General features: G+C 39.1%; 1 protein-coding gene across 4 annotated transcripts in view; it reads left to right on the top strand.

The window, feature by feature from the left end:
* The window catches only part of STAT4 (signal transducer and activator of transcription 4), a 41,622-nt gene extending 17,145 nt beyond the window's left edge, over positions 1–24,477 (top strand). For all 4 annotated transcript variants that reach the window (XM_088167790.1, XM_088167788.1, XM_088167789.1 and 1 more), the window contains exons 4-24: positions 495–593; positions 1,448–1,540; positions 3,445–3,523; positions 5,069–5,154; positions 5,795–5,946; positions 7,110–7,268; positions 8,180–8,272; positions 9,110–9,169; positions 9,912–9,929; positions 10,010–10,103; positions 11,029–11,073; positions 13,501–13,584; positions 13,822–13,920; positions 15,134–15,269; positions 16,622–16,674; positions 17,441–17,535; positions 18,094–18,230; positions 18,643–18,834; positions 20,060–20,126; positions 20,624–20,732; positions 22,858–24,477. In XM_088167790.1, coding sequence (XP_088023916.1) covers positions 495–593; positions 1,448–1,540; positions 3,445–3,523; positions 5,069–5,154; positions 5,795–5,946; positions 7,110–7,268; positions 8,180–8,272; positions 9,110–9,169; positions 9,912–9,929; positions 10,010–10,103; positions 11,029–11,073; positions 13,501–13,584; positions 13,822–13,920; positions 15,134–15,269; positions 16,622–16,674; positions 17,441–17,535; positions 18,094–18,230; positions 18,643–18,834; positions 20,060–20,126; positions 20,624–20,732; positions 22,858–22,884 — 1,977 coding nt within the window. In that variant the 3' untranslated portion in view covers positions 22,885–24,477. The remainder of the gene's footprint in view (positions 1–494; positions 594–1,447; positions 1,541–3,444; positions 3,524–5,068; positions 5,155–5,794; positions 5,947–7,109; positions 7,269–8,179; positions 8,273–9,109; positions 9,170–9,911; positions 9,930–10,009; positions 10,104–11,028; positions 11,074–13,500; positions 13,585–13,821; positions 13,921–15,133; positions 15,270–16,621; positions 16,675–17,440; positions 17,536–18,093; positions 18,231–18,642; positions 18,835–20,059; positions 20,127–20,623; positions 20,733–22,857) is intronic.
* Positions 24,478–25,532: the final 1,055 nt, after the last annotated feature.

The raw sequence follows: 25,532 nt of genomic DNA, 5'->3' as shown, positions 1-25,532 counted from the left end.
AGGTACATTATTTTTTGAAAGAGAAAAATTGTTCATAGACATTAAAATATAAGTCTTCTGTTTTATGCTGAGGAAGCTTTCCTGCTTGCATCATTACCATATTGATATGCTTACAAACTTTTTTGTTGCTACATGCTAAGCAGCAACGTCCTATTGAAAATCGAAGACGTGATAAAATCGTGCCCAGAATAGGCTGACAGGAAAGCCCTTTCAAAATAGCTGTGTTAGCAGGGGGGCAATTTGATCTTCAGATGATACACATCTCGGAATTGTATCTTTATAACCTCTGTGGAACATTGTTAAGAATATTTTATGAGGGTGGTGCTAACTGATGGTGCCCTGAAAGGCTGAACCAGCACATGAAAAGGGGAGTCTTTTCCACCCACACCAATCTGTAGCCCATAGACACTCGTACATCATGTTGCTTGTGATTTCCAGGGGGACATCCTGAATTCTGGAAATTCTTTTTGAGTTGTATTTGTTTGTGCTTGCAGGGCAAATATCATGGTAATCCCATGCATATAGCAGTGATCATCTCAAACTGCTTAAGAGAAGAAAGAAGAATATTGGCTGCAGCCAGCATGCCTGTACAGGTAATGAATTACATTTCATTAATCTGCTCCATGTTAATCTGCTCACATGCTTTTCAGACCAAATCCTGTCCCCTCATTCCACTGAAGTGATTTGTGTGCACTAGGGGTTGCCAAATGTTGCCCTTTAAACTCACATTTGAACTTCATTAGCGGCTCTTCTGCTGGAAACATTGCTATGAGGGACTTCCATGTCACAGCTAATCTTCAAAGACTTTAATCTGTAGGAAGGTTTTAAAGAGATTATTCTTAGCAAAACAGATGTGTGTGTTTTAAATTATGCAATGCATTGATTCATATTAACTATGGAATGCAAAAGACATTCCATCAAATATTTTATAGAGTTATTGATTATTTCTATGTTGTTTGAAGAAAATAATAGTTCAAATTACATGTGAAACTTATTTTGGGGAAATTGTTACAAGATTAAAACCCAGAGAGAATTTTTAAGATAATTATGTTCTTGCCAATCACTTATGGATGTAATAGCTATTCCTATACATATGCAATGTATATGTAGCATGTACATATGAATATGTATGTGTTACATATGTAATATGTCTTCCTATTTCTTGTGCCGTGGATCTTTTTAAAAAATCTAATAAATCTATATTTAATTTACTAGATGTTTAATGTCTGCAGTATACCCACACCTTTCCATCTCTTGGATTTCAAAGTTAAAGTTGCATGTTTTTCAAATGTGTAGAACTAAACATGCCTGTGTGTTTACAGCAGTCTCCAGATGGTTGAAAACTGGCTTTGGAATTCCCTCTCTCGCTGGAACTTGCTGCACAGTTTCTATCACCTATTACTATCATTATTACTCGCCCACCAATTATCTGTTCAATGTGTTCCAGGGGCCGCTGGAAAAGTCTCTACAGAACTCAGTGGTTTCAGAACGTCAGAGAAATGTAGAACACAAAGTCTCAGCCATCAAGAACAGTGCTCAGGTACCTCTTTTGTCCTGTGTGCTGTCTCTGCCCACATGACTTTCACACAGACACACCTGGACTATCTTTAATCTGGGTAGCACAGCGACTTCTGCCAGCAGACACACCATCCATTTTCCATTATTCCAAGGACACCTGCCCAGACTAACAAGTCAGGACACACCTGGATCCTGGGTGTTAGCAGCTGTCTGGGCTCAGTGTGAGACTCCCTATTTTAAAGCTGTCACACATCCCGATGTGAGTTGCAGGCAGATGGCTGAATGCAGTGAGAGCATACCTACAGTCTCTAAAAAGATGTGATGTTCCAAAGATGCATTTTTGTATCTTCACCTCCTTTAGCTGGGTCAGCAGTAGCTCAGCCTTCACGACCTCTGAGTCACGTAGTGAGACCTTTGTCGGGCCGAAGGCTACGTGACATAATTACGTGGTTTGGAGACGTCAGGGGACAAGAACACCGGGGGCTGATGGTAACCACTCTCCAGGAGTTTCTCTTGCCACTGCAGGGCAGAACTGGGATGAGTCAAACCTGTAGCTATGTCCCAGAGACCCTGGAAGCTCAGAGAATACCTGCCCATTCAGGTCAAGGCAGGATAAGGATTCAGAGCACCCACAGCATTTTTGCTATGCCAGCCCCACTTTCAGCTTTGCAGCAGTCTCAATGTAGAAACTGTATTCTAAATATCTGTCCACATGTTGTTCAAGAGTAACACTTCTGGTACACTGGAAAGAGATCCTAGTAGCATTCTGTCATCAGTGTCTCCTTTCACAGAGAAAAAGGGTTAGAGAGATCAAACCCTTAGAAGGATAAAGTAGTTTGAGAAGAATGTAATGCTAGGTGTCTATCTACACATGAAGTTGTAAGATAAGAGTTGCAGAGCAGACAAAGCAGCAGCCTGTCATGCTGCTCCTTCTGCCTCTGTGGGGAAGCACAGCCACCCCTGAAGGACCAGTGAAAATGAGAACATTTTCTAGGTAGCAGGGTTTGGGGTTTTTTTACTAGGTAATTAAGTTGAACACAGAAATTAGCCAGCTCCTCGTGCATGTAATTTCATACTTTACACATATAATTTAGAACTTTAGTCTCCAAAATAAAGAATAGACCAAAATAGCTAATTGTGTGTGGGCTCATTTAGCAAACAAGTTTCTGTATTTTCACAGATACTTAATGTGTGTATCTTAGGAAACTAAAAAGGATTGTTTATGAGTTGTTGGCAAAATCAAGGCTTCCTATAAACAGCACAGAAATAGACCTTTGAAGTACAACAGATAATTTCCTACAGTTTTATTTTCCTTCTTTTGATGGGGTTTTTTTGAATTATCATTGATTGGTCCCTAGAAAATATCCTCAATATTTTTTTACAGCACATATGAAAAGAAAGCTGCAAAATGCCAAAGCAGCAAAAATGTTTCATTTCTTTATCCAAATTCTTAAGACATTCTGTAAATAAATTCTGTGAGCTCTACTCCTGTGTCTGACTCCACCTTTTTTGCCTTTGCACACCCCAATTCAATTTCCATTTTAATAAATGCAAAATTATCCCTTTGCCCTGCTTTAAAGTTTCAAGAAGAGAGTAACATTATTGGCATAACAATTTCAGTTTAGCTCAGGCTAACACAATCATTCCTACTTTCCACTATGTCATTGCACTAGTAAACTAGAAGGGATCAAGCTGAATCAACCACTGTCAACTGCAGGATAGAGGATAATATTTTACTTTCTAAACAATATTTACTTTCTAAAGTAAAATAAATCCGTAGCTATAAATGTGTATTTATTATTCAATCATACTTTTTAAAGTTTACAACATAGTAGAACAAGGGTTCCCATAACTGTTTGGGGATTTTCAAATGGTAAGAAAAGAAAATACTACATTATGCATTTGTTCATTTTTTTCCTGGGAAAGATGACTGACCAAGATGTGAAATACTTGGAAGACTTGCAAGAGGAATTTGACTTCAGGTATAAAACAATACAGAGCTTAGGTAAGAGTTTTTATACTAATTTTTAGATTTCCTAGGAAATGGCTGATTCTGCAGCTAGGCTCCTGCTTCAGGGGGTTTTGTATATTACTTAAATAATATATGTAAACATAAAAATGGATCTTTGGTTTATATATAGTCCTGAAACATAAAGACTCTTTTGGGGTTAAGAGGGTAAAAAGGATCACATTAAGAAAGTATAGTTATTTCCTATGGATAAGCTGCCTAATGGCATGTAAAGTAGTACATCTCTTAATTTAAATAACCTATTGTTCAATATTCTCACCTTTTATATGGCCCTTCTTTGGGAGAAGGAAGAGACTCTTATTTCCCAGAGTCGTGCAAAACTGATTTTTCTCACCTCTAACTTAGCTTTCTGTTCTTTTTTGACCGCAGTGGTGATAACCAGCTGGTAAGCACTCTGAATGCATGTTTGACCAGCCTGGGTGGTTGAGATCTGCACGTGGCAGCAGTGCTTGCATGATCTCTTTCAGAAAAGAAAATGGGGTCTGCTTGTGCCTGCTCAGATATCTTTATATTACCTTCCTTTGAACATGCAAACATACTGGCCTTGAAACGTCCAAGTCCCAAATGTTGAAGGCTGGATACGACCCAGCAATCAGAAGAATTGCCACAGTTTAATGAGTTGCTAGTCATCAGGCCAGTCCTAATTACTGACCACACAGATACCTGAAAGCTGCCCCACTTGCAAGATAAAAAATGCTGACAATAAATGACTTTCAGGGCTTAAAATTTCGCTGCTCTGCTCCAGCACAGCCAGCTTACAGTGTGTGGGAGCAATTGCTGTGGCTGAGCTGGTGCTGGTTACTTGCCTGGCCCTACTGAAGCATCCACCCTAACTCGATAGCAAGGCATCAATCCAGAGCTTAGCAGGCACACAGTTGGCACCAATTTCTTTTTTGAACGTAGCATGAAAGATGCAAACGGTCGGGGAAAGTAAGGGTGGGAAAGAGCTGCATGTGAAAGAGCATGGGTGAGGCTGGGGACTCGTGAAACTAGTGCATGATCCAGAGAAGGACAAATGTTAGAGAGAGGGGGAAGTGCCCAGTGATCAGTGCTCCTGGCTGCTGAAATTCCCCTGGCATGAACGCTTTATCTCTGTTTCAAATGCCTCTCAGACAGACATTGTAATTCACATCGAGTCCAAAGAGCTTGAGCCCAACTGCTGACACCACGAGCACATTTGTGTGTACAGATCAATCATTGATCCAAGCCAGATGTACATAATACACAGGAGTATGCACAGAGATGAGAAATTTAGAAAACTCTGGGTATCATCTGCATGTTTTCTGCCTTTTCCACATAGACATCTACAAACAGGAACCATAAAACCTTATGTTAAACTTTTATTACAGCTAATCCTTTCAAATTTAATATGCTGTTACATAATCTACTGCTGTCCACAGTTTATTTTTTCACTAGTTCACACTGCAGTCTGGTCGTGGCTTTTTTTCCTCTTCTCCCCTTATAAACAAGCACATGCACCCACAGACGTATTTTATACTGATTTCTCTTCGTCCCCTGCAGAGCAGAATGACAAAAACAGCGCCCTCATTAAGCAGGAAATGTTGGCGTTGCAGGCGATGCTCAATACTTTAGACTACAAGAGAAAGGTTAGTGGCAATGTTCTGTCATTTGTGGTTAATCTGCTTTCTCCCCTTATTCCCACACCAAATACTCAAATGCGTATGTGTGCCTTTCTAAATTTCATCTCAGAAGAACAGACGAATTTCACAGGAGTAGAAAATTTGCAAAATGTTTGGGTGGGTCAGGGCGAATTTGACTAGAAGTTAAGAAATTGGCAATTAAGTAACAGCTCAGTCAAGGATATGGTTTTGCACACCTTAAAAGTGAAGCAGTTTTTTTGAGTCCATGGGAGGGGGGGTAGTGTTATGATTAAATCAAGCAAACAAACAAAAAAAAAAGGCATTTTATATGATGCAAAACAAAAGCAGAACTTTTTGAACTCGACAGAGCTTGCAAGTGTCAAAACCATGGAGATATTATGCCCACAAAGAATGCAACACCCTTCCCTCCTATCCTACCCCCAAAAAAATTTACTGAAGAAGACTTGCTAGAGATTCAGGACTAATGTACAACGGGTGATGAATCCTGCCACTGAAGCAATAGGAACTAAACATGGTTACTTTCAGAATAATTGAAAAAAAAAAATGCAATAAGCCCTTCATGCTAGTAGGTGAATTTTGCAGCAGTTGCCTGTGGTCAGTTCGTGACACCTTTCCTATTTTCCAGGAAGTGCTCAGCAAAATAGGGCGTGTGATCCATGAGATCGATGTGCTGATGAGCAACATGCTGACCGAGGAGCTGCTGGACTGGAAGAGGCGGCAGCAGATCGCCTGCATCGGGGGGCCCCTCCACGGGGGGCTCGACCAGCTCCAGAACTGGTAAACCTGCCCTGACCTCGCCTTTCCACTGAAAACCACAGGAAGTCTGCTGCACTTGAAACGATCATTCCTTTAGATCAGTTGCAACAGCAGCAAATTCACCAAGCAGCTAAGAAAGTAAATGAGTAAAAGGTGCTAACTAAAAGCAGCGTTCGCTATTCAGAATTAAGGCTACGGTGAAGTGCTGAGGCTGGCTTGTGGCAGTCAGTAATTTTGGGTTTGACATCTCCTCCAGATGCATGAGCCATACTCTCTTGGGAGTTTTTTGCTTGAGTAAGAATGGTGCTGACTGAGTTTGTCATTGAAGGCAGTGGGAGTTGTGTCTAGGCAGGAGCTGGGTAGAGGTTCTTGCTTTGACTCACTCCTCCAGACTTCAGACTGTGCAGGGATTGAATGGCAGTAGTCTCTGTGGTGGCAACTCTGAAGTGATTGCAAATCAAAAGAAAATAGCATTATACTTAAAAGGTATTGTACCCAGACAATGTCAACTCAGCATCATGGCCATTGCTCTCCCATCAAAACTCTTACATGGAAAAGAAGTAAACCGTAAGAAGTAAAAAGTAAGGAAAATTGCCAAGAAAATTTTAGGACTGGAAAAAAAAAAGTTTTTTTCCTTTTTTTCTGTAGGTTTCTTTTTTTTTTTCACTGAAGTACTTTTTCCAACGAAGATGCTAAAAATAGCTTTAAAATGTGATTTTATACACACATACCCTATTGAACTGTTAGCAAGTGTGTTTGGATTTCTTTTTCCTTACTGCTTTTACAGTTCTTCAGTCTTGTTAACTTGCTCCTTCTATATAAATATTATCCTTTTAAAGAGTACATTTTGCAAAACTCCTGAGCTGTAGGGAATAATTAATGTTGGCACAAGTGCCCTGCATGTACAACATCAGGACCATGTATATATTTCTTCCAAATTGTCACAGATGGTGTTGCGCTGTTGTGAAAATATTTATCTTTGAAGATAAAGCTGATGATTTGCCCAATGTATTTATAAACTGCTGTAAACAAAAGATGAATGGATGGATGTGAGCTTGGGCAAAGCTGGAAAGCACTATTCAATACAGATTCTGATTTTCCCCAAGCAAGAGCTTCAGCTGTTCTTGTGTTCCAAGAAACGGTTCACAAGAAAGATTGCAAACTAATTCTTTGTCTTGCTGTAGCTTTACGCTGTTGGCAGAGAGTCTCTTCCAAGTCAGAAGGCAACTAGAAAAGCTGGATGAACTCTTGACCAGGCTGACTTATGATGGGGACCCTATTCCTGTGCAAAGACCTCAGCTGCTGGAAAAAGTCAACTTTCTGCTCTACAACCTTTTCCGGAAGTGCGTAAGCCACGGCCAAAGTAGAGAACTTTACCTCAACTGGTACAACAATGAGAACACACTGCTAAGAGGAAGGAAAAAGAGTTTGAATGTCTGAGGATTTTAAGGACCAGTTTCCTAATCTAGGAAGTATGCACAGCTGTCATCAAAAGTAATAGAAACTGAAGGTGCCAGGCAGCTTCTCATGGGTAGCTTTTAAGGGCTTGTCATCAAGTTCTGACTCTTAAATGAATGTCAGAAATCCCCTTATTCTAGGAGGAGTATGTACATTCTGCTGAGAAAACTTGAGGTTTTGTGTTTGTGATTTGGCTTTTTTTTTTTTTTAAGTAAATGTTCCTTTTCTTTTCTCTGTCTCCCCCAAGCTATGCTTCCTGCTGCCCTCCCAAATCAGCCTTCTATTAGTAGGTAAAATATTAGTATAATTTCTCTCGCCTTTGGTACAGGCTATACTAGAGCTATACCACAAGTGAGTCTCTGAGAGCAAAGTGGGCTCAATTGTTTGCTATATATACATATATAAATTTAAACCATAGTTTAATTATTATAGTTTAATTTCATTGGAGCCATGCTCAGTGTTTTTTCATACTCTGTTTCATGGCTTTGATAAAATTTTGGGAGACCAAGACTTTTGTCATCATTGTATTTTAGAACTATAGAATTTGGTGTGATTTTCAATGTCTTCCAAATATCTGTTTCTTATGGGAACAATTTAAGGGCAAGTTAGACCACTGGATCATTTTGAGAACTGAGAGCTGGAATGCAGAGCTCCCACTTCAGTATCTGTAGAGAAATAAGTCTTTGAGAGATACCAGCCGCTTTCCCTCCCCCTGCCCCCTCCCAAAAAACCCCCAAACATCTGTTTGTTCATACATATTCCTAAAAACCTATTTGTTTCACTTCTTCTCACACAGCTCCTTCGTGGTTGAAAGGCAGCCCTGCATGCCAACACACCCCCAGAGGCCAATGGTTCTCAAAACTTTAATACAATTCACTGTTAAATTAAGGTAAGGGGAAAAAACTGGTATAAACTCCTTCATTCGTGTAACATATTTTATCCTAGGAGAATCTAGAAAGCAAAGCAGACCCACTTGCATTAGGGATGCATTCAACTGCAGGGAAACTTTCTGGAGTGGGGATATAAAGTCCACAGAATCTGTCATGCAGAACAAGTGGCAGTAAAGAGTAAAACACAAGGAAGAAAGGCACATTGTGGCTAAAGACAGCACCTAAAGGGTTCTGTACACATCGAATTCTTGTTTTAACACTTTATAAACTGAGTAAATAATGATCCTTGTCATGCAAGCCACAATCAGAATACTCAGAGCCACTTCTGAAGAGAGTAAAGAGAATCTGCTGCATTTTGGGCTGTTGGGTGAATCACAGCCAAGTTATTTCTGTCCCAGAAGCTCCTTGCCTGACTTTGTGACAGAGCAAAGATTGGAGAGGAACTCTCATTTCATTTCCACCTTGCAGCACAAAGTTCATGGAGGGCTGGGGGTGAAAAAAGGTACATGAAGGAAAGCACACACACATCTGTGGTGCAGTCAGAGATTATACAAATCCATTTCCTAATTTCCTGCTTTGGTGTCTCTCCAGCCATTCCCTCCAACACATGCTAAATTTTCCACACACTTAGAGGGAGAGTAGGGCACCCACCACTGGAACAGCCCAGCTCCTTTTTCTGAGTGTTCAACCCTATAAATTGTGTTATAATCATAGATACCTAATCTGTTTTTAGATTATAGTAATTTCTGACACTTTAATCTGGAGCAACCAGTCTAGCGCTTTCTGGTGATACATTTATTCTGTTAATATTCACTCTCTCATTTTCTGTTTTGAAGGTTGCTAATTAAATTGCCAGAGCTGAACTACCAGATCAGAGTGAAAGCAACTATTGACAAGTAAGAAACTTAAAAGTGAAGATATTCTCTTGCTCCCTATAGAGACCACACAGTTTTTTTCAGTGGCTACCCTATCTGATTTTAAAAGGAAAAGAAAAATTTAAAACCCACCAGTTAAAAGATCAGAGTAACACTTCTTTTTCATGTGGAAGATTTCTTTTTGTAAAGCAAAGCTGCTAGGTCTCATTGATGTTTTCAAGTTGGAGGCAAGAAGTCCATTTAAGATTTGTCTCAAGATTTAGAAAACAATTCAGACTGATACAGCAGTATCACACAAAAACTTGAAATCAAACTGTATTGTATTTATGGGATAGTTAGCTTTGAAATATCACCGAGCTGTCACCATGCACCATCCCCAGCCCTAGCTTCCAGCTACCTCCCTCCTTCTGCTTGTTGTGCTTCTGCAAGCCCCCAAAAAAACACCTTGACTGCATGGACACAGATGAGGGCCCACAAGAAAGAGGGAAAACACCCAGTGAGGAGGGAGCAAGAGAGAAGCCATGCACTATCTGATAATAAATGGCAAGATAAAATACACTACCTACATATGGCCAGATGCAAAGGTCTATGTGGATAGGATGAATTTCAGTTCTTCAGTTTAAAAATTGTAGTTGTAGGGGCAATACAAACCAGCTTTAAGCAGGCAAAATCTACCATCTCAGATATGCTCAGTACAAGTTCTGTGGTGCACATTTACTCATTCACAATCCGTTTCCTCTCCCCCACCCCTCTTCTCTTTTAGGAATGTTTCAACTGTAAGGTAAGACATTAAAATATCATATTTATTAAATTTTCCCAATACAATGGTATTTGAGTGCATAACTGTCATGTCCTCTGCAGTAACCGTAGGTTTGTTCTGTGTGGAACACATGTGAAAGCCATGAACATGGATGAGTCTGCAAATGGAAGCCTGTCAGTAGAATTTCGACATTTGGTGGGTTTGACACTTTTTACTGTTGTGTATTTCTGTACTTCTGGTAGAGAGATAAAAGGTTCTTTAGAAGCTCTGGAGGGAGAACTGTATTACTAAGGCCACACTTATTTTCCTTCTGCTTGTACAAAAAGATTACTCCTAGAACCTCTTTATGTCATTCCATACTTCCTCCATTCTATAAAATAAGACAGAAATGACAAAGCAAATCCTAATTACCACCAGAAGAGGAAAGACTAATTACGCTGAATTAAAAAGCTTCACAGAAACTGAGCTTGGTTAAAAAAAAACAAACCCAAAACACCAAACCAACAACAAAACAAGAAAAAAAAAAAAAAGCAACAAACCCCAAACAAACAACAAAAACAACAACAACAAAACTAAACCCAACGCACAAAACAAACAAACAAAAAACCTAAACCACACCACAATTTTCTAGGGGAGACAGAAGAGAATGCTTGAAATCGATAGGAAATTAATCCTGTGATAAAGCCTTGTGAGACTCTGCTTGTGTAACTTCTCTTGAATGCTGCTTTCTGACTTGTGAGTCCTGCTTTCTGACTAACACTCCCTTGCCTGTGGTATTTTTGGGGCTTAACCACAGACACAGTGCATTGCTGTAGTTTTGCAAGAGGAGATTGAGATCGATGGTTTTTAGCACTTTTTTTTTGTGATACACTTGGCAGGCACCCTAGTTAATGCTTTGTTATATTAACTTAGTTTCTTAAAACTCCTTTTAAAATATCACAATACTCTTCACCGAATAGAATTTTCAAGGTGCAGTGTCAGAGTTTTCCTTAGACTACATTTGTATATTGCAAATAAAATCTTATTAAAACTAAGAACCTCCTGGTTATAAATTATATTATTCATATGTACTTTTGTCTATAATTTCTCTCACTCATAAATATTGCTTTGCTTTATCCAGCAACCCAAAGAAATGAAAACAAGCGCTGGCAGCAAAGGAAATGAGGTTTGTGCATTTACTTTACTTGTTTTTTCTCACAAGTATTTCATATTTAGTTTTATTTAAATCAAAGTGTAGTTGGATTTTGAAATATATACTAAGTACAGGATCCAATTATTATGTTAGTATAAGTATAATGAGAACTGTTTGGAACTACTCAAATTGTAATTGCATGCCTGAAGTCTGTATATTGAAAAAGTTACAGTGGAAGGTAGAGAGTAATAATCAAAATGTGTGCATTCCACTCAAAGTTTACCTTTTTGGTCATTTACATTTTGGATTTTAAAAAAGCAAAAACAAACCAGCTTTTAAAGGATTTTTTTTTTTCTGAAATAATTGTTTCCTACAGGAAAGGTCCTGGTCCTTTAGATATATGCTCTGCTGGTTAGGTTTACAGGTGAAGTCAGGGTGCATCTTTGCATCCAAGGGGTTTGCTGCCTCAGCCAGGACCAAAATCGTGTTTCAATGCTGACACTTGTCCCAGCCTGGTCTTAGGTTCCCCTCTCGTGGTGGCTCTGTGTATGGCACGACAGCACTAAACCCAGCCTAACTGAGGGTAAAGTTGTATAAGCAAGTTAAAAAAAGAATTAAAAAAAAAAAAATCACTCATATCACGGCCTAAATAGTTGTAGCTATACAAGCACAAGAGTTATTTGAAGTATTCTTTAACTACAAAGCAAAAGGTGTGATCAGCATGAAGAACTTGACCAAAACCTAAAGCAGAAGATTCGTGTGCCTATCTCACACACATTTCTGAACAGAACAACTCACAACCCGATTAGCAAGAATGAAACTCAAGGCTCACCCTCCCAGTTACTTTGCTGCTTACAAAATCACTGACACCACAACAAGCAAATGCAAAAATGTAGGTTAAGAAATGTTGGCACTCCAGTTTTGGCAGCATTTTCCTCCCACTTCTACACATTGTGCCTTTAAAACTATATAAAGATATCATAGGGCTGTGGAGAATCAGGACAGCTGAACTGTGACCTGGTTCACTGCTGATTCCCTCAAACAGAGCCTCTCCTTGGTCAAGCCAGTCTGTGAATGTGGTTATTAGCAGAACAAGAGTTGGGGTTTTCTTTGTTAACAGCAACTATAATATAGCTTTCAAAACTTGCTTTGTTTTAGGATGTTCCATATGCTAAAAGTCTAGTTAAATATAACTGGCCTCATTAAAAAAAAAAAGTGGAAGTTCCCTATTTTAGATTTGTCCTTTCATGCAGATGTACCTTTTTGCCTAGAGGATTTTTCCATGAGAAAAATTTGCTTCTGCAAAATTATAATCGGGGGAAGAAGGGTTGCTTCACCAACCCTTTTCAACTTGGTGTCAGCGATACAGGTTGAGCTGGATTGATTCAACCTGTATTAAAATATTTGAGCTCATTTGGTGAATGAGAATTTCATATAAAAGCCTTCAGGTCTAAGCTGGATTTTTCCCTTTGCAAGGCAGACTATTATTATTCAGATGCCTAAGGATCTCCTGTGGTCCCAATTCCACATTTATTCATTATCTTTTATTGCAGTGGCCTGTACATCTCCTGGAGGAGGTGCTCCACGACAAAGATAAGGCCACAAGGCCCTCTGCCAAGAAGTACTTTTATTTTACATTGATTGAAAGCATTTTGATTTGCAAGGGTTTTTTTCTTTTTTTAAAAGTCTGACAATACAAATGCAAGATGGGGAGAGAAAGACCAACAACAAAGAAAACTGGAAAAGAACAAATATATTTTTGTACTTTGAGTTCTGGAGATGGAAATGTATTTCAAGAGATCTGTTTCCTAAGGGGCAGAGATTTGGATCTTTACAGAGCTATAATGGTTTGTAATCAAAACAAATGCTTATACTACAAACTTTAATCAACGATGACAAACAGATTTTAATTTTTTTCCATCCAAGAAAAGCTTGGGGTTTTAATACCAGATTTACTTTGGATTAATGATTTAGGCCTCTAGTCCTTCAACTAGAACCCAGGACAAACCTGGATGAAGGCCTATTTGTCATTAAAGCTGTGGTTATTTGCTTTATTTCTGCTTTGCTTCTCCTTGAAGTTGAACATCCCTGTTCAAAGTCAAATTGTCAACCAGTAAGGAAACTTGAGGAAAAGGAATTTTGGAGACAACCTTAATCAGACACACAAAATTATCTGTTAACTTCTTGTGTGCAAATCTGTGTTTAAAAGAAAAAAGATAAAAGTTTAGAAGTACTGCTTTAATAATGTTAAGGGGTTATTTTAGATTAATCAGAAAAAATACCTGGACTGATTTAATGTCAGAGGTGAGCAAACAAATTATTTACTTCATTATTTTCCTGTTCTGCTTATATATTTGATATGAGTTTTCTTTCCAAGTGTAACCTCAGCAGCTGGATCACTAGAACAGTGTTAAATGCCAGCTGTGCACTCACAGCTTTATAACCTTGATATTCCCTCAGGGCCCTCACATGGTGACTGAGGAATTGCACTCCATCAGCTTCGAAACACAGGTCTGCCTGTATGGATTGACCATAAATTTGGAAGTGAGTATTCAGAACAGATGATCTGGGGTGGGAGTAAAAAGCATTTTCCAGCAGTTTATAGAAGTACAACTGTGTTGGAGCTTGGTGAGGCTCTCAGCACTAACCACAAGGTTTCCAGGACTTCTGGAAAAGAAGTCTATGCTTTGGGAAGAAAGAGAGGCTAAAAAACCAAAGCACAGCACAGCACTAATACTTTGCTCAGCAGCTTTTACACAGGGCATTCATTCTCTCCTCCAGACCAGCTCCTTGCCTGTGGTGATGATCTCCAATGTCAGCCAATTGCCCAATGCATGGGCCTCTATTATCTGGTACAATCTGTCAACCAACGATCCTCAGGTAGGTCCTCAGCATGCAAATAAAGAGACTTCTTGCATTTGCACATTTGTATTATTTGATTACTAAATATATTAAGTATAAAAAAGATGTATTCCCCTCTTGATCTGGCCTTATTTTTGTCATGAACACTGCTATCAACATCATACTTTACTGTTGTTCTCTTTATCTTTCTTTCCCTGTCCAGATATAAAACCTTTAGCTTTTCTTTTTGCAGCCTGAAGTAGTAGTTCTTAAACTAAGGAAAGGTCACAGGCCTTCTCCACAACTTCTCCTTATTTCTCTTTCTCAGGTGTAGCTGACTAAGACTAGACCTGTTAGAAAATAATTCCACCAGTACAACTCCAAACCTTGAAAGCAGGCATATAGGTGAATCTGTAAGATATTTAAGTGCTGCTTTCCCCCATGGATTTTATAGGAACTTGTGCTTTCTGTGCAGAAGATTAAAAATGTTAAGTAGCAACTTGTAGTTGCTCTAACCCTGAGCAAAGGCAGAATCATTCTTTCTAAGGCTCCAGCTGTCTCAGCACATATTTCAGATTCAGTCACTGTTACTGTATTTGCAGCCTGTGGAATGGTGCTGTCAATGGCTCTCGGGCTTTCAGCTGGGGATTAGTGCAGTCACACAGATGCTCAGAGGAGGGAAAGGGTCAGGCAGTCTACCATGGTGGCAGGCCAGCAGGCTGGACTGCATTATCACTCTGATACTCCAGAAGAGCTTTTGCACAGTCTTCAGTATGTCCATTGTGTGTACAATCTAAAAAAAAACAAAAAAAAACCAAACGAAAAAACTAAGATAAGCCAAATGATTCAACAGCACATCACCATGTCACTATGTAATAGTTTAAAGTTTCCATGCACTAAACATTAAAATTAAATGATAATATCTAGATTTTGGGGGGTCTTTTGGACAGCATATTTTCTCTGTCTTTACGCAGGACACTACCAGAGGCATGTCAAGGTATTTTAGCATCCAAGATGCACACAGAGACTTTAGCTCTCTCTAGGAGTCTCACCCTACAACCCTGCCTGGGCACCCCACTGGACCTTGCTGGGTGCCTGGAGGTGGGAGGACCTCAGTTTGCCCCAGTGCTTCTCCACACACAAAGCTCATGTTCAACACTTCCAGATTCTGCTCAAGTACTTGCAGCCTCCTCTTACAGCCTGATATGTATTTCATGGTTGCTGTCTAAACAAAGCATTCATTCTGTTGCAGAATCTGTCTTTCTTCAACAACCCCCCTGCTGCCACTTTAAGCCAGCTCTTAGAAGTATTGAGCTGGCAATTTTCATCATATGTTGGTCGTGGACTCAATTCTGAACAACTCAACATGCTGGCAGAGAAACTTACGGGTAAGTGTGTAGAAATATACAGATTTTATTTGCTTTGGGGTTTTATATTTGGTAACGACAGGCAGGGGCTTTAAGCACACCCAGCTGGCAACTAAGCCCCACACAGCCACACACTCCCCCAGAGTGAGATGAGGAGAGAATTGGAAGGGTAAAGTGAAAAAACTCGTAGTTCAAGATAAAGACAGTTTAACAGGTAAAGCAAAAGCCACACATGCACACAAGGCAAACAAGGAATTCATTCACTACCTCCCATCTGCAGACAAGTGTTCAGCCTGGAAATTGAGGCTGGATTCATCACACAAAGGAGTTACTTGGGAAAACAGATGCCATCACCCCAAACGTTCCCTCCTTCCTCCTTCTTACCCCTAAGTATAGATGCTGAGCATGTCACCATATGGTGCAGGATATCCCTTTGGCCAGTTAGGATCAGCTGTCCCAGCTGTGTCCTCTCCCAGTTTCTCAGCACTCCCTTTGCTCGTGGGGTGGGTTGAGAGGCAGAAAAGACGTTCACTGTGGGTAAGCCCTGCTTGGCAAGAACTAAACCATCCCTGTATTACCAACGCTGTTCCCAGCACAAATCCAAAACACACCGGCTACTGTGAAGAAAATGAACTCTACCCTAGCCAAAACCAGGACAGCATGACCTCTACTTCCAGAGCTGATGTCAAAAATGTGACAATGACATTTTTTTTCTTTAAAGAAAAGCAGGCATCAGCTTATTCTTATCACAAAGTAATTCAACTTTGAAACTTCCAGGCTGCTCAACTGAAGGAAGAAGGCATCAAAATCACACCGAACTGTGATGTTATTTTGCTTCCTTAACAATTATCTCATACATCTGAAATCAAAAGGAAGTATTTTTGCTTGCTTATGAGGTTTGGTTTGGGGTTTGTTTCATTTTAAGACCTGTCCTTGTGGGTCTGTTCATTTCTGCAATCTCACCAGAGATGCTTCACTGGTGTCAGCACAGCAAAGAGGCCCAGTAACCTCAGCAAGATGAACTATTGACTGCTCTGAGACCCAAGTGTGCCCCACAAGGGAGAAGCCCTGGGGAAAGCTGAGAAGCAACATTTAGGCTAAAAACTGAAACTGAGCACGTAGTGTTGCAAACACCAAGTCACGGGCTATTTTAGGCAAATATTTCCAGAACTATTATTACCTGCTTCAAAAGAATTCAGAAAACCAGATCTACAGTCCCTTAGCATGCCCCTATCCCTCCCTCCCCATGTCTGGATGTACTGTACTTCTCCCCTCACCCCCCACCAACTATACAGATACCAAGCAGTAGCTATTTCATAACTTCAGAACAACACATGCACCATTTAGGTTTCTTTTCTTTTTTTCTCTTTTAGGACAGCAAGTCAGTTACAATGATTATCAACTATCCTGGGCAAAGTTCTGCAAGGTATTGTTCTAAAAGTAAAATTAAACTCTTATTTCTCATAACACCCACAGCCATTCCTATCTCTGTTTTTCTGATGCTGCTGATAAGATTCCCACTTGCCATGTGTGGGACTTTCAGCTCAGCCAATCCCTTCAATCATATCCCTTGTAAAAAACTAACTAGGAAAAAAACAGAAGAATGAAGCTTGGGATTAGGGATCTACTCAGTTATATTGCTACAGATATCAGAAACTGCCATTATATATTTCTGTAAATGAACAATTGAAAGTCTTACCAAAGCATGCAATACATTTTTCATAAAGCATAAGTAAGATTTTTCATAAGTTTAGTTTTGACCTAAATTATTTCAAGACAGTCAATATATGCAATAAGGAACAGAGAATGTATTGATAAAGAAGGGTAAGCTTGTTTAATTAGTATTAACTACATTATTAAAACAAGTACAGAATCTTGGAAGGAAGTTCAACTCCTCATCTTCTTTTCACTCCAAATATAAATTTATAACTAGGAAGAAACCACATATGTGATTTTTATTCTCTCTGAAAAATTAGGTGCTTCCAACACATATCTTAAAAATCAGTTGGCTTTATGTCAGGTTGAAAGAGAGACGTTACTCAAAACCACAGCTCAAATTATCATTCTCACTTGAGCAAAGTAGTTTATTCTTAAGAAACTGTCATATGAATGTTGGGTAACATCACTCTCATAATTCTCCTCTCATGTGTGTTGGTTTTGTTTGTGTTTTGTGGTTGTTTTTTAACTGTTAGGAACATTTGCCTGGGAAGTCTTTTACCTTTTGGATTTGGCTTGAAGCAATCCTGGACTTGATTAAAAAACACATTCTTCCTCTTTGGATTGATGGGTGAGCAACAAGGAAACTGCTGTATATTGATCTCTCTCCACATTTTCTCTGTCCTTTACTTATCTCAGTTTTAGCCATGCAGAGGAGTATTTGCAATGAAGCTAACACCTCTGCCTCTCTTCTCCCATTCATAACTTCTGGAAATTGCTGCCAAAGGAGAACGACATGGGATCTCTTAGAAATGCAGGTTTAGATCCCTTCTTCAGTTCTGTCTATGTAATCAAGTACTGGGATAAATTTCACCAGGCTTCACAATATTTTGAGCTCAATGCCATACTCCATGTATAAATCACACAAAGCTCTGGTCAAACCTTACAAAGTCTTGTAATCAGGTTTTGAACACCTGTATAAATTCTGGCCAGATCAAGGCTGGGCTGGATAGCTCTGAGCAACCTGGTCTGGTGTAAGATGTCCCTGTCCACGGCAGGGGGTTTGGAACCACGTGAACTTTAAAGTTCCTTCCAACCCAGGCCCTTCTTCTATGATTCTACACATTGCACTGATCAAAGTCTGTATTTTTTTCCAAAAGTAAACCCATGATTTCCTGTTATACCTCAGGTACATAATGGGATTTGTAAGCAAAGAAAAGGAACGAATTCTGCTGAAAGACAAGACACCAGGAACATTTTTATTAAGGTTTAGTGAGAGCAATCTGGGTGGAATTACCTTTACTTGGGTGGATCAGCTAGAAAATGGTAAGTATAATTAAAAGAAAAAAAAACGAAACAACAAGCTAGCAACTAAACCAAAACCAACCCAAACTCTACAATATACCTGCAATACAGGAGTCAAGTTTTGTTTGGTTTGAAAGTAAAATTCACGTGTATCATGTCATAGCATGGTTTTGGACAAGATACAAGTATCATAATTTCTCAAACACAAACCAAAACTCTGAGCTCTTTATATTAACAAAGCTCTCTATGAGGTGTACCTGCTAAGTGCAGGCTTTAGATTTGTTTCCAAATATGAAGAAATTAAATATTGAAATATACTAACATAGGTAAGAACAGGTAAAGCCTGTGCAAGTGTAAACCTCAAAAGAAAGGCAAAATGCATTCCAGCTGCAGTTGCTCACCTACAGGTAATGGTGCCTTTGTGTTTTTGCAGGAGATGTAACATTTCATTCGGTGGAACCCTATAACAAAGGTCGCTTATCTGCCCTGCCTTTTGCTGATATACTGCGCGATTACAAAGTCATCATGGCAGACAACGTTCCTGAAAACCCCCTGAAGTACCTGTATCCAGATATCCCCAAAGATAAGGCCTTTGGCAAACACTACAGCTGTCAGCCAAACGAAGGTTAGGCTCCACTTCTCTATTTACCCTTCCTGCACAGCAGCTGCAAAGTCAAGAGGCAATTCGAGGAATGTAGGGAGAGGAGGGAGAGAACAGATTGAAATGCCTCCTTTACTAGTCATCTTCAAGAGAACTGTTTAAACATGTGTCTGTCATTTAGACAGCTTCATTTTGCAAATACATCCCTGGTCTTAGAGGTTACACTAGAGGTGATGACAATATTTAAAAGAAGCTAAGAAATGGATTTTTTTTTTCCTGACTGATGCATCACAAAAGTCAGGGCTTGGGTATTCAATGGAGAGGAAATGGAAAAGTCATCCTGCTTATTGGCTTCATAGTTGTGTTACACTCTAGCATGCTGTCTCTTTAATTTCAAGACAACTCAGTGTTTCCCAAACATCTTGGAAGCCCTACTTTGTTTCATTTCATGCAATGAAACCCTAAAACAAAGGCTATTTAGCTGCACCACCTTTTCCCAATATACTGCACACTAATTACAAAGTTATTATGGATGATAATGTTCCTGAAAACCCCTGGCAACTGCACTGGAAAATGCAAAAGGCTAAACAAGGATGGTTCCAAATATGTTCAGGCTCACATTCTTTTTTGTCCAAGTTACAAGTCAGTTCATTTTTAGATCAAATTCATTCTTGCTTAAAGAAAGCCCTCAAAGCCTTAATTTTTAATAGATTCCACACATTCTTCTAGACTTTCAGTATCAAAGGTTACAGTTCCATTTGAATTCAAATTCCTACACAACTCAAAAATATTTGGAGGCTACAGTATTTTTCCTCTCTTCATTTTAACTCAGTGGACTTTGTCTAATGTTCCAATCCTCTAAAATCTTACATATATGCTTAATTTCATGCAAAAGATATTGCTGAAGCTGTATCTGTAGAGACAGAGCTCCAAGCATTTGCAGAACTGAAATCTGCAGGCTCAGAGTACCAAACTTAAAGAATTGTACATTTGCTTTGAAGGCCTAACAAAATCTCTTTCATCAGCGGCAGTATCACATTATGATTCATATCTAGTGAGCACAGGCAATTCTGTGACTAAGACCTGAACTCGAGGACTAATCTCAGGAATTCCCCTCACTTATATGACTATTTACTTATCCAGGGACTTTTCAATTCATTATCGTCTGCAGCACTGCAAGCAAATAGTTAATTTCAAATAGATAATAAAATGACTAGACAATATTTAATTTCTTTACTATTTATTCTAGTCTCAAAGCCCTCGGATGGAGGAGGGAAAGGTTATGTTCCTTCTGTATTTATCCCAGTCTCCAAAATGTAAGTATCCTCACAGGTGTGTTACACTTCAACTGTTATTTTTATTTAATTTACATCCCATTTCAGAGTTTCCCCTGCCTCCTTTCCCCAAACTATTTGAAAATAGTTTGGCAAGGACTGCTAAAAACAAGAAAGGTAAGTAAAGGACTTCACCTGTACAGTGCTTTTCCCATTCATGGGGCAAACCATTTGTAAAAATTGAATGCAGATGTTATGGTACTCTGATCTACTGATCTTTCACTGCCTCCTTTTTTTCTCCAGCAGCTGATATTAGGCCCAAGGAAAGAGAGGATAGACCTGACTCTATTTCCTACATTTTTAAGTGTATAACAGCTTGTAGGCATGAGCTTACAGGGCCACCAGCAAGCCTGAGTAGAGGGTTAACAAACTTAAAAAACATTCACCATACTCCACTGATATGCATAAAGTTAGAGGGATTTAAGTTTTTTCTAAGATTATTTCTGTATATTTTTTGTTTGCTTTTTTTTGTTTTTTAGTTTTAATGACTCTACAGAACCACATTCTCCATCAGATCTTCTTCCAATGTCTCCAAGCGTTTATGCTGTGCTGAGAGAACACCTGAGTCCCACAGCCATTGAAACTGCTGTAAGTTGTGAACTTTCCCATTCATGAGTAAATATTAAGCAAACAGGAGGCAGCACAGATGCTGGTTAATAAAATGCTGCTTGTACGACTATGAAAGAGCTCTTTCATCACTTACCGCATTACATTCTGAAACAATGGGGCAGATATTTCCTATTCTAAATGGTGCAGGATACTGCAAGCATCTTGAAAGCACTGGAATTGCCTGACATGCTGGCCAATGAATCATAAATACCAGAACACAAAGGTCTCAGAGTACTTGCACAAACGAAGGCTTTACACTGAAAAATACATGTCACTTATATTGATTCACTAAGGCAGCACAAAGGCCTGGACTTGCTCAGGAGAGCTGCCCAAGGAACATCATAATTTCCAGTTCAGCAAACTTGCACAACTTTTTCACACTGCAAGATTTTACATGGGGTTTCAAAGTGCAAAATTAACGTCAACTAAAACACGTTCAGCAAAGTAATATTAACTCAGTATATAGAAAGATTAGGAAAATACTCTGTGAACATAATATTTAAAAAAAAAATTTCTCTTGTCCTTATTGACTAGAAATTATATTCTCAACCATCATGGCTCAGAGTCCTTAGAGGAATGATGTATAGCCAGGAAGGGATTTGTCCAGTAGGCTTTTCTCAGGAAATAGAGCAGTGGCTTGGCTCTATCAGCTTTAGAAGAAAATCTCCTTTTTTAATACTAGCCCTTAACTTTCTGTATGTTCAATGATTTATGATCTTAAAATAGTTATGTATTTAAAAGCCTACCAACTCCCCTTCAAATGCCTCTCTGTAAACACTTCTCCTTATCCACAAACAGAACAAAACTAAACCGGAATCCTGATTGTCAGTGATTAGAAGTACAGTTAAACTTTATATACAAATCAATGAGTTCTTTAATACATAAACCTGAAGATCCACTCAAAAGCAAAATATCTTTTTTTATTCTTCACTTTTTTCTCCCATAGCAAACTAGTTCTTTAGCTGAAAACGAATTAACCAGCCTGAATTAAAATTCTGCATTAAAACCTACCCCACCCAATCCAAGATGTGTCCCCACTCATTTCTATTTTGGTTTATAATATGTTTAAAACATGGAAATGGTTCTGACCTCCTCGACTGTACTTATGAACTATGCACACATTTGTTTTCCTGAAGATTCGTCAGAGTAAAGAATAGTTGGATTCACTTTCGTTTACCATCAGCCTCCAAATATTTTTGGTTTTTTTCTTGCATGCAAAGTAAATCTCAAACCAGCTCTATCCGGAGCTTCAAAACAAGCTGTGACCATGGCCATTGTTCAGGGTCATAACCTCACAAAAAGAATGTGCCTAGTAGCAAACTGCAAGTGTTAAATACAATTTTAAACGTGCCAAGAGTGCTTCAGTGGTGCTAGATGGTAAGTGATAATTCTGTAGGCTCTTACGAGAAACGTTTTAAAGTTCTGCTAGAAATTGCACAAGAAAAATAGTTTTAGAAGATTTTAAAAAAATTCCTTCCTTCTCTTTCCCATTCAATTTGCCTTGATAAATGGAAATGAGGAAAAAAGGAAGTTTTCTCTTTATCAAATTCACACAACAATATACTCTGCTGAAGAGCTGGTTTGGTACAGCAAGCAGACAGTGTGCACTATTAAAGCAATACTTCTTCTCCATGAAATGCCAATAAAAAAAGCATAGTGTGAGATACAGAAAGGAGTGAAATCTGCAGCAGGACAAAATATCCTACAACCCAGTAACTCAGTATCTCTAGCAAGATATACTTTCTTCAGTCTTGCTGAATTCCCTTCTATTCCCCCCCAGTCCAGCTTCCCTTACCCTTCAAAAAACCAAGACTCCAGGAAGAATCCTGGAATACATATTACAGGATGCAAGAACCACCAAAGTTCATACAAATATAAATACCATGCTTGTTCTTATTGCAACAGTTTCCTACACGTCTTCTAAAGAGCATTTCTCTATTTGATAAATAACTAGAAACAGGATTTTCAGATCCTTCTCAGTTGGTATGACATTGTCAAAGTGACCCTGCAGCTACCTTGAGCCAGAGAAGGTTTTATCTGCAGTTTCTTTTGAATTAACAGCTCTGAGTGCCATGAGACTAATCTTTTCCTTCTTTTCTTCTAGCTGAGTTCTCCTTACTCAACTGATTGAAGTGCACATTCTGGAAAAATGTGTGAACATTGGATGGGTTAAAGAAGTCAATTTTTTTTTTCCTGTCACTTCTGAAAGTCAGCTTTTCCTGGAAACTATTATGTTATTCTTAGGCTTCTTTCTGTTATCAATAACACATAAACAAGGAATTTTCTCCCTAGGGATTCAAACAGCCTCTTGCAAGTCAGATTTGCTGTTGTCAGTGAAAAAAGACTAAATTCTTTCTGGCTTGGGAGTCATTTGACTTCAGTGGGGTCCTAGCAGAGATAAATTTTACTTGCTAATTGAACTAATTTCCATAGAACTGCTGTAAATATGAAAGCATAAGAACAAAATGGTTTGCTTCTGAAGACAGCATATAAAGATAACTAAAGACATAAATGTGTTTGGAGAAATTAGGATTTATTATGTTAAATACTTTCTGCTTAATCATAATCTTGTACACCACTGATTTAGATACTATTTTAAAGCCAAGATTCTTGTTCCCCTCACTCTGGAAGTTCCAGAGGTGTCTGAGGTTTGCTTTTCTCCAAAGATGAATTGCTTTCAGCATGGATTTTTATCTGACACCACAGCAGAAGCTGTGGAAGGCAGGTAGGCAAGGCTGGGGAGAGAAGGGAGTTCCAGAAAGGAAGCAGACATATAACTTGTGGGATTAAAAAGGCTGTCTCCATTTCACCACTGGAAGAAAGAGTTAATAAAACTTCCCCCTCTCACAAAATAGTTGCAGAAGTAAATCTGTTTGGGAGGAAGCACTCAGGTACTCCAGCAAGCACTGTCAGAAAGTCCACAAATTAAAAAATCCCAATCTGACACAGTTTGGGTGCTAATTCGTCAATGCAACAGGGAAGCAGTTTTAAAAAACTGAAGTTACTGAAGAGCTGCAGCATTTGCTGACCACCTGGAAACTTGTGCTGCATGACAGGATATTATATGCCTGTCACAGGCTCATTTAATAAACAGGACAACTGGGTTTTGTAACAATGGTAAACTGCCCTCTTGAAATCCTCTTTTTTTTCTTTCAGTCATGTTTACTGCTGAGTTTGAGATGTTTGGTTTCGTTGTTTTGGTTTTTATTTCCCCCAGTATTATCCCTAAAATCTCTGTTAATAGGATAATATAAACAGGCAACTTCAAGGCCACTGTATTTCACAAATGCAGGCCCAATCAAGATGCAAGTCTTGCCCACAGAATACATGGTTAATGCATGCAAACTTCCTGAAACACAAACCCTTGAACATTTGCACCTTACTGCTTTCTCAAGCAGGTATAAAGAGACTTCTGCTGTGAAAGCATAACCTTCTTGAATCAGTAAAGACATGGATTTCACTTTCATTTCTCCTTTCACCCATGCTATTTACGTTAATTAGAAGTGAGTGGAAACAAAGTAATGAGATATTTTTGTGATACGTGGAAATTTATTTCAAAGAAACAAACACATCTGTTCATTACACTGAGTGATTCAAAGCAAGCTGCACAGCAAGCATCACATATAAAATAGAAAACAGCAAGAGCAATTCTGTATATAGCTTGGTAATATCTGTAATTTATATAACCAGCATAAATAAAATCAGATTTTGGCTTCAAGTTGCATACCCAGAGCTCTGTGAATTTTTTTCAAAGCACAACAAAAACAGTCTTGCTGCCTTTTGGTTGACCTTAAGCTGAGATACAAACAGTAGCACAGAGGAGTTGCTGAATTTCTAAAGACAGAAACATGACCTCCCTGACATCAGCTATTACATGCCTTCTCAGTCTAACCCCTTCTCACAATCTCAATACAAAATGAGGGGATACCTCTTATTTTTGACCATCTAAAGTTCATGAGAAGTACTGCAAGCAAAGATCAGACATGGCATGAGAAACAGTCCCCTATCTCCTTCTTCCTGCTCTCCATGCAAGGCAACTCTTCAAGACTGTCAAGTATTAATTTCAGCCCAATAGAACTGGTGTTTCTGAATAGCATCATGGATCAGGGTTTGGCATGACACTTCCTGCTATTGCTTCAGAACAGATTTTTGCAGAGGGTAGGCTTAACATTTTGTTGAAAAGATGTGCCTTGAGATCATTACACTGCCTTAAAGGAACACTGGAATAATTATCTGTAGGATTAATATATATAGCCCAAGCCTCTTTCCATTAAAAAAGTGAGAATTTTGTCCTTATGCTACAATAAGAACACAGCTCTCCAGTGAGACACTGGCGTGAAGGAAAAACACAAGAAAAACGGGTGCCCAGATACTACCAGAAAAAAACTAAACATCTGTTTTTAAGTACTTCTACCAACTGTGCTTGTGCTTTCGCTGTGTTTTGCAACAGCAAAGTAAAACAACGTGTTTGGTTTGTGTTTTGTCTTGGTGCGCCATAGTCATTTTTATAAATCTACTATTCCCTAGTATTTCACCACGAAGTTTACCAAACAGACCTCCCACTTATTTCTTTCATGGAGTTAGACCTGCCTCCTCCATCTGAGGAGGGAGAGGGCACAGACTACCCTGGAGACTTAATAACTTTAATACCACGGTCTTTGCCGGCTTCAAACACCAGACAAAACCCGAAATAGCTATGCTGGACCAAGAGACAGAGACAGCGTCCCTGAGGGAAGGGAAGGGAGACAACGCTCAGCCGGCCGCAGTTTACAGGGCCCG

This window comes from Sturnus vulgaris, chromosome 7 (assembly GCF_052056855.1).
Source record: "Sturnus vulgaris isolate bStuVul1 chromosome 7, bStuVul1.hap1, whole genome shotgun sequence".
Lineage (NCBI taxonomy): Eukaryota > Metazoa > Chordata > Aves > Passeriformes > Sturnidae > Sturnus > Sturnus vulgaris.
The sequence above is the reverse complement of the archived record's forward strand: the minus strand, read 5'-3'. Positions and strand labels throughout refer to the sequence as shown.